Here is a 14,927-nt window from a genome sequence, read left to right on the forward strand (position 1 = left end):
AAGATTTTTTTTCTTCCTGGAATAGAAGATGGTGGATTCTCCAGCTTTGGAGATCTATAAACAGATGTTGGATGGGTGTCTTTCAGGAGTGCTTTAATTACGTCATCCCTCTGGGGAAGAACCCTAGATGACCTTTGTTGTTCCTTGCAATTCTAGGATTGTATGACTCTATTGCCCTGGAAGCTGCTACTAACAATGTGAGAATAGCTCAGATGAATTAGACCAGTGGTTCTCAACCTGTGGGTCCCCAGATGTTTTGGCCTTCAACTCCCAGAAATCTTAACAGCTGGTAAACTGGCTGGGATTTCTGGGAGTTGTAGGCCAAAACACCTGGGAACCCACAGGTTGAGAATGACTGAATTAGACATAGGTCCATTTACTCCACCATGTTGCAGCTTCTTGGAAGCCCTGAAAGAGGGTCATCACAGCTGATTGAGTATTGCAATGAAACCCATGAAGTTTCTACACATTCCATTCTTCTTTCCCCATATAATACATATATACATGCCTAGATCCAACATATCACATGCACTAGTGTTCGTATTTTCTGATATGTCGTTCCTCCCATATTTTTATAATGCTGAAAACCTTCTTCAGACAATACCCCGAGTAATGGGGCATAGATATGGGAGCAAAGCGATGTTGGTAGAAGCTGCTCTCATGGAAGTCAATATTTGTATTTGGTGGCTTTATTTGGTAGACTGCCATGCTTCCCTGGTGTGTGTATATACACATAATTCTGGGAAACCATTCCTATTTTTCTGAATAAATGAGAAGCATACTTACTACAAAGAAGAACAATCGAGGTCCACAGAGGTAACATTCTGGTAGCTCTCCAGTCTGGAAAGCAATAGAAATTGAATTCAAATGGCTACTCAATTTGCATTTGGAAACTACACTTCCAACTTCCACTAGCATGTTCTTCTCATGTTTTGTTTTGCATCTGTTTGTGAAATTACCTTCTTTTTGTATGCATTCTCCATACAAAAATTCTCCAACATGGATTTTTATTAATAGTATTTAATCTGGGTACATTTATAAATGTGTGCATTGATTTGTATGTTGTGCTTTTTCCTCTTAATAATAATAATAATAATAATAATAATACACTTTATATTCCGCCCTTCTTCCCTAGGGAACTCAGAGCAGATTATAGCATTTACATACATACCAGGCAAACATTCAATGCATTTACAGTTATATACAATGAGATACACAAACACAAACAAAGGCAGAGGCTTCTCCTTTCATTTCCGGCTTGTGGAGGCGGAGCTCATCCCTAGCTCTGGGGAGGTGCTTTCTCCATTTTCAAGTCGAGGAGCCTGAGTTGTCACCTCCTGGTTGTGTGGCACTGCAAGATTGCTTGGAGCATCTCTTTGCCTATTCCTGCCGAATCGGTACCTATTTATCTACTCACATTTGCAAGTTTTCGAACTGCTAGGTTGGTAGGAACTGGGGCTGATAGATGGGAGCTCACCCTGTCTCACAGATTTGAGCTGCCGACCTCCAGGTCAGCAGTTCAGCCGACCTTCAGATCAGCAGTTCAGCAGCACAAGGGTTTAACCCATTGCACCATTGTGGCTCCTTAATGACGTATACAGGGTTAAACTGAATTCAGCCCAACTGGATGATCAGGAGTCTACACGGTTTGGGAGCAGAGCCATATAGTAACAGGAGCAATTTGATATTTTGCACCGATTGAGCTTAAGGACTCTGGAACTCCTTGCTCGGGGAAGTCAGAATGGCCCCCTTCCTGCTGTCCTTCCAGCAGCAGTCTAAAACCTTTCAAATCACACAGGCTTTTAAGAAGGTTCAATTCAGGGAATGCAGTAGTTTTAAACAGTGAATATATTTTAATGCTTTTAAACTGTGATTTTTGAAAATACTGTTTATATTTAATTCTGTTTTAATGTTTGCATATTTGTATATTTTAAATTGTATGCTAATGCTTTTACGTTAAGCATCCTTGAATCTCCTTTGGGAGAGATAAAGCAGTATATAATAATAATAATAATAATAATAATAATAATAATAATAGAGAAAATTATTGCCTGAATTTTTGTTTGTACTTACCAGATATGGAGCTCCTCAAGGTACAGCCAAACTGGAAGGCACCTAAGTGCCCAAACCCACACCTTTCAGAATGTTGTGATCCAGTTTGCAACTAAAAACAAAAGGAAAAATCTGTGCATTCAAGAAAACAGTCAACATGCACTGGATCTATTTTATCCTGATAAAATTATATTATGGCTTTAATCTGGAAACAACCTAAACAATTGAAAATAAATGTTTAGGTTGTTGCACAACAACACTGAGATCTCATAATAAAGGGCAGAACAGACTTATTTTGATAAACAAACAAACAAACAAACAAACAAACATATAAATACATTAGCAGGTTTGTGTGGACCAGGTCTCACATGGATGAGGTCCAGCTTTGTGATTTGCCAGCCTCCCTGGCAAATCTGGGCAGCATTGGGGCAGCAGGGGGGCAATCCCAGTGTCCTGGCCACCAGCTGATGCTTCCCCATCACACGTGAGGAAGTGTCACCGTGTGGCTTGAGTTCACCGAAGCCCTGCTATGGAATATGGAGAAGCTTGTGTGGCGGCAGTGTCCCACAATGCTGCCACCCCAGTTCACCAATGGGGTCCCACCAGAAGTCACCCTACATCGTCTGGTGGGCGGTGTAGGGCTCCATGGGTGAACTGGGGCAGAAGATCCCTAGGGCTTTTTTTTGCCCCATGTGATAAGATTGTTGAAACCAAGGTTCATCTCCCTGCTTACCATAAAAACCACTGGATGAGCAAGTCACACTCTCTCAGTCTCTGAAGAAACCATTGGCAACCACGCCATAGAGGTCTGGCCAAGAAAAACTCATTTTAGAGCAATAATGCCATTTTACTTAAGGAGCCAGACTACATGTGCCAAACACCTAGTGATCAGCAATAATAGTATGTATATGACACTGGTAGAGATATCTCAGAAACCCTTTTGTATGCCTTTTACCATTTGCCACGTGGTCTCCTTTCCCTGCTGCCTTCCACTTTTTCCAGAATTATCATCTTTTCTAAAGGATGCATTGTCTCATGATATTCCCAAGGTATGAGAGTTTTGGTTTACCCATTTGGCTTTTAGCAAGAGTCCATCATTGATTGCTGTAAGACACATTGATTTGTCTTTTTTACAGTCCATGCTATCTACTAGGGCTGTGCGATCAATGAAAAAAAGTTTCCAAATTTATTACAAAATGAGGGAGTGCCAGCGTTTCATTTCTAATGTGTTTCTAAAGTGTCATTAGTGCAACTTCCATTACTTTAATGAGAGTAATGAAATGTTGTTACTTTTTCGTTACAGTAATTGCAAAAGTGGGGAAACTTCAGGGGCTTCTTTCTCTCTCATTTGTACAGCTATTGGGGTGAAACTTACTACAGTGGTAGAACACATTTACCACTGTTAGCCCACAAAGTTTTCACTGATTTTGGGGGATTTTTTAAAATAAATAACATTTTTTTAAAACCTACAAGACTTATCTCCTTGAATTTTCTATACAATGACATAAGGTAACAGGGGATCATCCCCCCCAACTTTCAGAAATATTCATACATCTACTGATTTTAGGGATTTAAAAAAAAATTGACAAAACTTTTTTAAAAAAGAAGCCATAACAGCTATCGCATTGAATGTCTCTCATATTAGAACTTCCATTTAGGATTTTCTTCCCATCCCAGCACAGAAATTTACGTACTAGAAGTATCAGTCAGTCCTCCTCTTTGCAGATTCAACCATTTATTGGAACTCTGGCTGTCTGCTGCTACAGAAGGACAAATCTCTCCCCTATCCTGATTGGGGCTTTCTAATGCTGATCGAAATGCTAGGAAATGTAGTTTAGGGCAGGACCTTTTGAATTCTTTGGCATAGGGCTCCTCGGCTTCCCAAACTACATTTCCCAGAATTCCATACTTTCTCAGTCTCTTTCCCAGCGAACTCTGCTTTCTCCCTGCTGCTTCCCTCTCCTAATGTTGAGAAGCCATTAATTTAAAGAAGAATGGCAGACTTTTTGTCTTTGCTTTTCTTCCTTGTGCTGAAAATGAAACTGACTTTGGTAGGCGTCCAAGATTTACAAAATTAAAAAAAATGGGGAAGTTTTGACTCTTCAGTTTTTGGCGTGGGCCATGTTCGTGCATTGAATACCGCATCATAAGAATGTAATGAATTTGATACAAGTTATGACAACTAACAAAAAATTTGCACATCCCTACCAGTGTTAATGGTTTGACTATGGGAATAGGAAAATGAAAAACATCAATAAATGTGTCTATTAGAATAATACATCCCCAAATATTTTGTCATTAAAAAGAATACAGCATGTGAAAACAACATGGAAATAGTGTTGGAGGCAGATGGAAGAACAAAACGATGGAAATGGGTGTGATAGATTTTCTCACCTATATTTGCTAATTTCCCTTACTAATTGCAGCATTGGGTGCATATCTAGTTCTGCTCCAGAGAGTTCCTCAACTATTAGCCAGTCCTTCTCCAAAGAAGAGGTAGCCTGAAGGATTTGGAACTACATTGCAGATCAACCCAAAACAGGCTTGCTTCTTTGCAATTAAAACTAAGGGTTATATTCATTGTGAGTCAAAGAAAATGTCATACCACTACCCTATTATGTCTTTCCTTCTGTTAACTGCTAAGCAAATCAAAGTCTAGGATACAGTCACTGCTGAATTATCACCCACACTCTCTTACTGAGGGTGGCTACATCTTTTTGTGCTTCTATATCCAAAATCCTTTGTATAGCACCCTTTCTTACTTGGTCATTTGAGGTGCAGGAGACAGGAAGCCCACAACTTCTTATATAATTTGTCAGTTGTGTAATCCAGGAGGTCGGTAGTTGGGATTTTATCTGTTCTAGTAGGCACAATTTTGGGAGTCTATCAGACTCCATTACATTGATTTTACACCAGTAATTGTATGTTCCAAGTTTAGACTGTGCATTGATTGTGTAGATTTCCAGTTCTGCTCTCACTGCAGCAGCAGAGGTCCTTTTATCTACTCCCAGTATGCTTCTCAAGTGCTGGGATTGTGCTTGTTCTATTACTGAGATGGAACTTAAACCCCATACTTCTGCTGCATATAAAAGCATAGGTGTAACTTTAGCTTTATACACTTTAATTATTGGGATTAGGGTACCTGGGTAGCTATGTGTTTTTAGCTTAAGTATTAGATTCAGGCTAGCCTTTGCCCTGAGGACACTCCTTTGGTGATGAGAAGTCCAAGAACCAGTCTCAGAGAAAGTTACTCCAAGGTAAGGGAAGGTGTTTACTTGTTCTATTACCTCACCATCCAATTGCCATCTGTGTCTCTGCTGTCTTTTTCCAAATACCATTATTTTTGATTTTGTCTTGTTGATGATTAGAGAGTTATTCTGACAATAGGAACTGAGTCTTCTTAACAACCTACGAAGTCCAACTTGTGAGTGTGATAGTAATATCATATCATCAGCATACAGCAGAGTATTACAATATGTGTTTAGGACTTTGGGCATATGAGTTACAGGGTCTTTCATTACTCCAGGTAGGTCATTGATATAAAAATTAAATAATATTGGTGCTAAAATACACCCTTGTCTTACCCCTTTGTATGTGTTGATCCTGCTTGTCATAGCACCATTTATCCCAAACCGTACTCTCAAGCAGGTGTTTGTGTATAAGGCTTTTATCAGTAGCAGCAGCCTAGGTTCAATTTTGAGATTGCACAACTTATTCCATAAAGCTTCTCTGTTAACAGTATCAAATGCTGCAGAGAAGTCAGTAACCCACACTCTCAAATAGCTTGACCCACACTCTCAAATAGCTCCACACACACACATACACATCCTTGTGCGCATGTGTGTGTATGCATGTGTATAGGAAATCTCAAGAAACAATGTTTTTTGTTTATAAATGTAAAAATTCTTAAATTCCTATTGATGTTTCCCTTGTGCTAATTTCCTTGGCACAGAACTTTGTGATTTTTCCCCAAAAGAGCATACAAAAATTAAAACATGAACTAAACACATCTCTCTTCCATACAAAGTGGCAAAGATATTTGTGTATTACTTTACATCAGTGGTTTCCAACCGGTTAACAGTGGACCACCAGTGGTTCCCAAGAACTAAAATATGGTTCATGGCCTCACCATTACTACATTGTTGCAATGAGAGTGACTGGTCTCATTAAACCCTCTTATAGTGCTAAGGCAATGGGAACGTCAGGAGGGGAGAGGCTGACTGCCCACGAAAGGCACAACAACAAACAACAAACCTCCTGACTGCTGCTTTCCCTTTTCCATCCTTTCCCTGAGTGGAGCCATTTCATGTGGCACTTGGAAGCAGGGGCGAATTTGTGCCTGCCCCTGGGGTTATTTGGGTTGCTGATTCAGAAAATGGCATTGGATAGATCACATCAGCTCTAGATTATTAAATATAGTTTTCTGTGGGTCATATGTTCTACTAGCTGTCCCCTGTCACACCTTGCTGTGGCCCACTCTGGTGGTCATGGGGGTTCTGTGTGGGAAGTTTGGCCCAATTCTATAGGTGGTGGGGTTCAGAATGCTCTTTGATTGTAGGTGAACTATAAATCCCAGCAACTACAACTCCCAAATGTCAAGATTCTATTTTCCCCAAACTCCACCAGTGTTCACATTTGTTTGGTCCAGATCTATCATTGCTTGAGTCCACAGTGCCCTCTGGAAGTAGGTGAACTACAACTCCAAAACCAAAGGACACTGCCCACCAAACTCTTCCAGTATTTTCTGTTGCTCATGGGAGAATTGTGTGCCAAGTTTGGTTCAATTCCATCGTTGGTGGGGTTCAGAATGCTATCTGATTGTAGGTGAACTATAAATCCCAGCAACTACAACTCCCAAATGACAAAATCAATTTTTTTTGAGTGAAGGACATACACTGGGTTGTTAGGTGTCTTGTGTCCAAATTTGGTGTCAATTTGTCCAGTGGTTTTTGAGTTCTGTTAATCCCACAAACGAACATTACATTTTCATTTATATAGATATCAGAAACTAGAGCTGATGTGGTCTATCCAATACAATTTTCTGAATCAGCACCCCAAATAACCAAACTGAATCTAAAGTTGAACAAAAACTGATTCATAACCCTTTTGATACTAATGTTGGAGAGTGGTCCCTGGTCCAAGGGGTCCCTGGTAAAAAAAAAAGGTTGGGAACCACTGCTTTACGTGCTCAGTTCCTTATTTAAAACAAGCCGAATATAATGCTGGCATAAAAATGCAGCATTCCTGAGCTAGGGATCCCAAGTGTACTACAACACAGTTCAAGAAAGGCCCTGAATGTCGAACACTCTGTGGACTAATTCTTCTCATGCCTCTAAACTGTATTTAAATCAGATACGGTTCAGCATGCATGAATATGGCTTGCTACAGCACAGCTTCTCATACTTTTCCCCCCGTTAAGCTACTGTGACTTGTCAGAAAAGGAAGATAAAAGAGCCAGAGATGATTAACTGGCATCTACACATAATTGTTCATATCCACAACTCCCCATACACATAAAATTCACATTTTTCTATACAGTTTCCTCTTGTGAACACAAATCATGTCCATCTTCTGCATTAGACACAATTTTGTAAACAATCCTCCCAAATTTACACAAGTTGGAGTCAAGTTCAAGATACATAATAACAACAAAGACAACCTAGATACACATACATAGGGAGACCAAAAAGAAAAGAAAATACTGAAGGAACAATCGGAGCCAAGAACTGTACTGTCAGGCCACGGTCATCTCAAGACTGGACTACTGTAACGCCCTCTACATTGGCCTCCCTCTGTCGGTGATTCGGAAGCTCAAGTTGGTACAAAACGCAGCTGCTCGGCTTCTTGCGGGAATTCCGATGAGATGCTACATAACCCCAATCTTACTACAGCTGCATTGGTTACCAATTGAGCACCGGATCACTTTCAAAGTGATGGTACTCACCTTTAAGGCCTTGCATGGTCTGCGGCCAATGTATCTGAGGGATCGTCTCACCCCCTCCCAACCCCAGAGATCCCTCTGTTCTGAGGACCAAGATCTATTGGAAGTCCCCAGTGTCAAGACCTTGCGTCTAATGGCAACCAGACGCAGAGCCTTCACAGCAGTGGCACCATCACTCTGGAATGCTCTGCCACCTGAAGTTCGTGCCCTGCGGGACTTACCAGCTTTCTGCAGGGCTTGTAAGACATACCTGTTCCGACAGGCTTTTAATGTTTGATACTGTTGTTTTTAAATTGTTTTAAATTGTTTTTAAACTTTGTTAGATTTTAGCTATTCTTGTAAGCCGCTCCGAGCCCCAGGGGAGTGGCGGCATATAAGTTTAAATAATAAATAGATAAATAAATAAATAAATAAAATTCAGAGAACTGTGCATGCAATCCAAAAAATAATATAGAATACTAGCCATACCCTGCCATGTGTTGCTGTGGCCCAGTCTGTGTATATGTGTATTCTGTGTGTATATGTGTGTATATATGTGTGTTTGCGTATATATATATGTGGTTTTGTGCATGCGTTGTAATGTAATTTTTGTAAATAAATAAAATATTAAATAAATATAAAATAAAATATATAGTTGTGTTCATATCCACTTCTGTGAGTGTGTGTTGAATTAGTTGTAGAAATAGGGTCTGAAGTTTTGAGGATGCTGATCAGAGCCAACCAGAGAAGTCAGCCATAGCAGAGCACCTGATGAACCAACCTGGACTCAGCATATTATTTAAGAACACAGAAATGCTGGACCACTCTCACAACCACCATGTCAGACTACACAGAGAAGCGATTGAAATCCACAAGCATGCAGACAATTTCAACAGAAAGGTGGAAACCATGAAAATGAACAAAATCTGGCTACCAGTATTAAAAAAAACTCTAAAATTACAATAGCAAAACAACAGAGAGTAAACAATCTGGGGCATCTAATCACCTCTCAACAAAAGATTGCCCCAGGCACTGCCAGGCCATCAAATGCTAATCAAGGTGGTCAGTTGAAACATTCACACCTAGCTCCAGCAGACAAGAGTCCTTTGTCCCACCCTGGTCATTCCACAGATATATAAATCCTTTTTCCTAGTTCCAACAGACCTCACTACCTCTGAGGATGCTTGCCATAGGTGCAGGCGAAACATCAGGAGAGAATGCCTCTAGAACATGGCCATATAGCCCGAAAAAACCTACAACAACCCAGTGATTCTGGCCATGAAAGCCTTCGACAATACAATGTAATTTTTGTTTTTTGGCTTTCAAGTTTCTTCTGCTGTGTTTTTCCAGTGTTTTTATGAGTGATGATCACTCGCTGGCCTGATAGGTGTACTGTGACAAAATTTGGTGTCAATTCGTCCAGTGGTTTTTTAGTTATGTTAATCCCACAAACAAACATTACATTTTTTATTTATATAGATTAAATAAAATATTAAATAAATAAAATATTAAACAAATATAAAATAAAATATGTGGTTGTGTTCATATCCACTTCTGTGAGTGTGTGTTGAATTAGTTGTAGAAATAGGGTCTGAAGTTTTGAAGATGCTGATCAGAGCCAAATCCAGGTATGGGAGAGGGAGACTTGGAAGGGCAGCCATAAAGAACTCATAAGGGTAAAGCTATATCATCACCATCACCAACAACAACAACATTACATCACCATCATCATCATTTCTATCCCACCTTTCTCCCCATAGGGACTAAAGGAGGCTAACAATACCATGACTTGCTAAAAAAAAGGCAAATACAAAGATTAAAAAAATATTTGTTTCATAACTACTAAGTTAAAATACAGTTAACATGCAATAAAATCCAACCAAAAATTCAGTTCAAAGCTAAACAAAACAGCTAACCCAGCATCTAACCCACCTAAACCACTGAATACCAAAGACATAATCTTCCATGGCATAGTAGTCCCAACTTTTATGTATGGCTGTGAAAGCTAACAGCAAAAGGAATCAAATAATTAGAAATTGTGGACAGGAAAGGAGTTCTACAGATACCCTGGATTGCCAAAAAGACAAACACATTAATTTGAGAATAAATCAACCTTTTCTAGAAGCCAAAATGACTAAATTGAAGCTATCATACTTTGGACATATCACGAGACAACATGATCCATTAGAGAGAGAAAAAAAACCTCAATGCTTGGTAAAGCAGAAAGCAGTAGGAAAAGAGGAAGATCACACTATAGGTGGATTGTTTCAAGAGTTTGCAGCTGAGGACTAGGGATCTAGCAAGTCTCTCAAGTCAAGTTCACTTTATTATGGTCAATGACCAGCTCGACAGAAGAGGGACACAGTCCTGCAGAAACCCATAGCAAGTCTCTCATTTCTATGGTCATCACCATAAATTATGGTTGCCACCACCTTGCCTGTGTCACTGCTTCTCTTTCCCTTTCCCATAGTGACCATGCTCACTTAAATGCCCATGGGAGATCCCAAGGCAAATGGAGATGTGTCTCCATCACCTTCCTCTCATCACTACTTCCAGAGGAGAGAACAAGGATGAAGAACTGAAGAGGTGGATGTTTCCAGGGGTTAGGGTAAGAGGTTCAGCAGGTGCCCTATGAATTCGACCCCTTATGCTAGTTCTGCCGTTGAGTTCCTTCAGTGAAAATTTGCAAATGTTTTGCTCCCTCTTATTACCAAAAATATCTTCCATTAAAATAAATCAGATGAGCTCAGCTTATTTGTAGCAGCCCCTGATGGACTGAGACACAGTTTAGTTATGTGGAGGTAAATAAAATTCCGATATTCATATGAATAAATATGATTAATTAGCATTTCCCCCCCTACCTTGAATGGTCTTCCACGTCTTCCACCTTATTTCTGGCTCAGAGCTGAGATCCCGGATCCAAATCTTGGTTTTCTATCCTCTGTGATCCCGGTGGCAGCCAATGGGGCAAGGGACACTCCCTTCTTGACACTTTTCAGCATTAGTCAGCTTGCACTTTTCTGAATGAAAATTGGAGTCTCTTGCTGATTGGATGTTTAATAGCAAAGAAGGTGGGATTTTTCTTCTACTTGTGCTATTGTCACACTAGCAATAGCAACACCTTCCACAAGGGGGAAGCTTTCACTGCCAATAGGGGTGGGTATTTTTCCACCTTTAAAACATGCAGTATATGAAGGGTCTACTTGTTTATAACAACCTAAAAAATTAAATTGCAGAAGAAAACAAATAAGTAATGCATGTAATAATAAATATGATGAATCTCAGTTCTTGTGGGTTTTTTCGGGCTATATGGCCATGTTCTAGAGGCATTTCTCCCGACGTTTCGCCTGCATTTATGGCAAGCATCCTCAGAGGTGAGGTCTGCTGGAACTGGGAAAAAAGGGGTTTATATATCTGTGGGATGACCAGGGTGAGACAAAGGGCTTTTGTAAGTTGGGCTTGGTGTGAATCTTTCAACTGACCACCTTGATTAGCATACAATGGGATGACTGTGCCTGGAGCAAACTTCTTGAAAGGTAATTCCAAATTCCAAATTCCATTCCAAATATGATGAATATTTGGAAAGTTGAGATTCATGATCTATTGAACTATTGAATGTTAAAAAGGTCAATGTTTTCCCTTGACATTAAGTCCAGTCGAGTCAGACTCTGGAGGTAGCTGCTCAGCTCTATTTCTAAGCTGAAGATCTGGAAGTTATCCATGGCGTTGGCTATGGGAAGCACACAGATAGGATGTAAATGAAGTAACACTTTCCCACTTGGGTCAATGAAGTAATACTTTCCTGCTGGTATTTTATTTATTTATTTATTTACTGCATTTGCATACCACCTTCCTCAGCCAAAGGTGACTCAAGGCGGTTCACAGTCAGCAGCGATTAGATGCCATAACAATTGTAAAGATACAGTTAAAATAATTATAAAAACAATTAAAACATTTAAAATGTGATATAAAAACAATACAGGCTGTAAAACAACATCCTCGGTGTCTCCTTACGAAAATCATTGTCCAATTGCATCGTCGATCATTCCATATATTCGTTTTCATCTAATTATGCTCCAGTAGTAAAAGCTTGCTCAAAGAGCCAGGTCTTAACCTTTTTGCGGAATGTTAGAAAAGAGGGAGTCGATCTTATATCCCTGGGAAGGGTGTTCCATAGCTGAGAGGCCACTACTGAGAAGGCCCTGTCTCTCGTTCCCGCCAAAGGTATCTGCGAGGAAGGCGGGATCTAGAGCAGCACCTCCCCAGATGATTATTTTATTTATTTATTTACAGCTTTTATATTCCACCCTTCTCACCCCGCAGGGGACTCAGGGTGGATTACAGTATACACATATATGGCAAACATTCAATGCCAATTTTAACATACAACATATACAGACATACACAGAGGCTATTTAACTTTTTCTGGCCGCCAGGGGAGCTGTCGCTTTAATCGTTCAACTGCGACGCTGATGAAGCACTACCGCATTCCCGCATGCCTCCCCCCTGGAATTCTTTGCTGGAGTCTTCTTTATGGCCTCATAAATCAGTTAATTTAGCCTCCCCACACTTTAAGGTGGTACCTTATTTTCCTACTTGACAGATGCAACTGTCTTTCGGGTTGCAAAGGTCGACAACAGGCTACACACAATTGGTTGGAAACCCACTCCAACCCGGGCTGGCTTCGAACTCATGACCTTTTGGTCAGAGTGATCTTAATGCAGCTGACACTCAGCCAGCTGTGCCACAATCCCGGTGTATGATATTAAGGTCCTAGATGGTTCATAAGGAGAGATACGGTCGGATAGGTAAGCCGGACTGGAACCGTTTGGATAGGTAAGCCGGACCAGAAAAAGTTAGGCATACAGGAGCATTTCTTCCAGGTTTTTAGCTGATGTGCATATTAAAAGCACCATCTTAAAAAGATATAGTCCTCTAAAACTGTATGTAGCACCAAAGAGAGATCAAGGTAGAAAATAAAACCATAAAAGGTAAAATAAGTGGTATTTATGAACTATTAATGGAAGAAGAGCCAGGACCATCTCAGGGAAATATGGGAATCAGGGAAGAAGAGTGAATAAACAAAAATGGAAAAAAATATGGAGCATATGCATCTTTAAAAAATATGACTATAAGAAATAAAGAAAATTATTATAAAATAATATGGGGATGGTACTTAACACCAGTTAGATTAAATCAAATAGAGGAGAAACATTCGGATCAATACTGGAGAATATGCCAAGAGTTAGGCTCATATATCCATAGGTGGTGATCATGTATACAAAAATAGCACCTGTCAGATTACTGTATGGATTGAGATGTAATTATCCTTTTGATTTTTCATCTTTCTGATTTTTACAATGTAGTCATTTTAATTTCAGGAAAAAAATATGTTTAAAATCATAGACTTTGAGGGAAAATATATTTAGAAATGCCTCTTTGGACTGAAATACACCCATGAGTGTGTGTAAATATGAATTTGTCCTTTTTTATTTTTAAAAATGCAGATCACAATGAAAATGGCACAGGAAATACATAGAAATGAAATTGTGTGAAAGTGACAAGGACTGGAAACAGACTGATTTGTCCATCCATCCCAATTGCTCATGATTATTCATCTTAAAAAAGATTGGTTGTAATGTGGTCTAACAGAACCTTTAAAAATAAATTCTGCTTTTCTTGTGTACATGGGTATCTTACCTGTAATATAGTTAGAGGCAGAGCAGAACGACACACTAAGGCCCATGAAATTCTTTCTCTCACTGTGGTAAATATAGCTTTCACTAAGCCTTCTGTCCATGTGATAGGAGACCAACCCAAAAACAGGTTTGTTTTTTGCCCCTCTCCAATTGAAACCAGGAGTTATATTCATTGCGGGTCAAAGAAAACGTCATGTTACTGCCCAATTATCCCTTTTCTTCCCATAATTGCTAAGCAAATCTAATGCTAGGACAAGGTCACTGTGGAATTATTGAGCTGAGATTTATGTATAGATTGTCTGATCTTGCTTCTAGTCATGTCAAGAATAGGGAAAAGACAAAATAGATTGTCCAGTCTCACTCCTAAGTAAAATATACGGCCCTACACACTTGGCTGTAAATTGCATCAAGTTACAGCCAAGTGTTTCTTTTCCAAATGTATATATTCCAAATATATCGTCTATATTGCAGTAGGGTAGCTGAACTTTAGAGTTTGAACTTTATCTATCTAGCTCAGTGTTTCTCAACTTTCCGAATGCCGCGACCCCTTAATACAGTTCTTCATGTTGTGGTGACCCCCCAACCATAACATTATTATTTGTTGCTACTTCACAACTGTATTTTTGCTACTGTTATAAATTGTAATGTAAATAACTGATGTGCAGGATGTATTTTCATCCACTTGACCAAATTTAGCACAAATACCCAATATGCCCAAATTTGAATACTGGTGGAGGTGAAGGGAGGGGGGATTGATTTTGTCATTTGGGAGTTGTAGTTGCTGGGATTTATAGTACAATCAAAGAGCATTCTGAACTCCAACAACGATGGAATTGAACCAAACTTGGAACACAGAACTCCCATGACCAGCAGAAAATATTGGAAGGGTTTGGTGGGCATTGACCTTGAGTTTTGGAGTTGTAGTTCACTTGCATTCAAATCACCCCTGACAGATGGCCATCCAGCCTTTAAACAGAGGCTGGATGGCCATCTGTCAGGGGTGATTTGAATGCAATATTCCTGCTTCTTGGCAGGGGGTTGGACTGGATGGCCCATGAGGTCTCTTCCAACTCTTTGATTCTATGATTCTACATAAAGAGAACACTGTGGACTCAAACAATGATGGATCTAGACCAAACTGGCATGAATACTCAACATGCCCAAATGTGAACCCTGGTGGGGTTTGGGGAAAATAGACCTTGACATTTGGTAGTTTTAGTTGCTGTGATTTATAGTTCACCTACAATCAAAGAGCA

General features: G+C 39.8%; 1 protein-coding gene across 1 annotated transcript in view; it reads right to left on the reverse strand.

Moving 5' to 3' along the window:
* Positions 1–823, reverse strand: part of LOC132780658 (alpha-tectorin-like) — a 32,764-nt gene extending 31,941 nt beyond the window's left edge. The window contains exon 1 of the mRNA XM_067460752.1: positions 787–823. Within this exon, the coding sequence (XP_067316853.1) occupies positions 787–823 (37 nt within the window). The remainder of the gene's footprint in view (positions 1–786) is intronic.
* Positions 824–14,927: the final 14,104 nt, after the last annotated feature.

Source organism: Anolis sagrei, chromosome X, assembly GCF_037176765.1.
Source record: "Anolis sagrei isolate rAnoSag1 chromosome X, rAnoSag1.mat, whole genome shotgun sequence".
Classification (NCBI taxonomy): Eukaryota; Metazoa; Chordata; class Lepidosauria; order Squamata; family Dactyloidae; genus Anolis; species Anolis sagrei.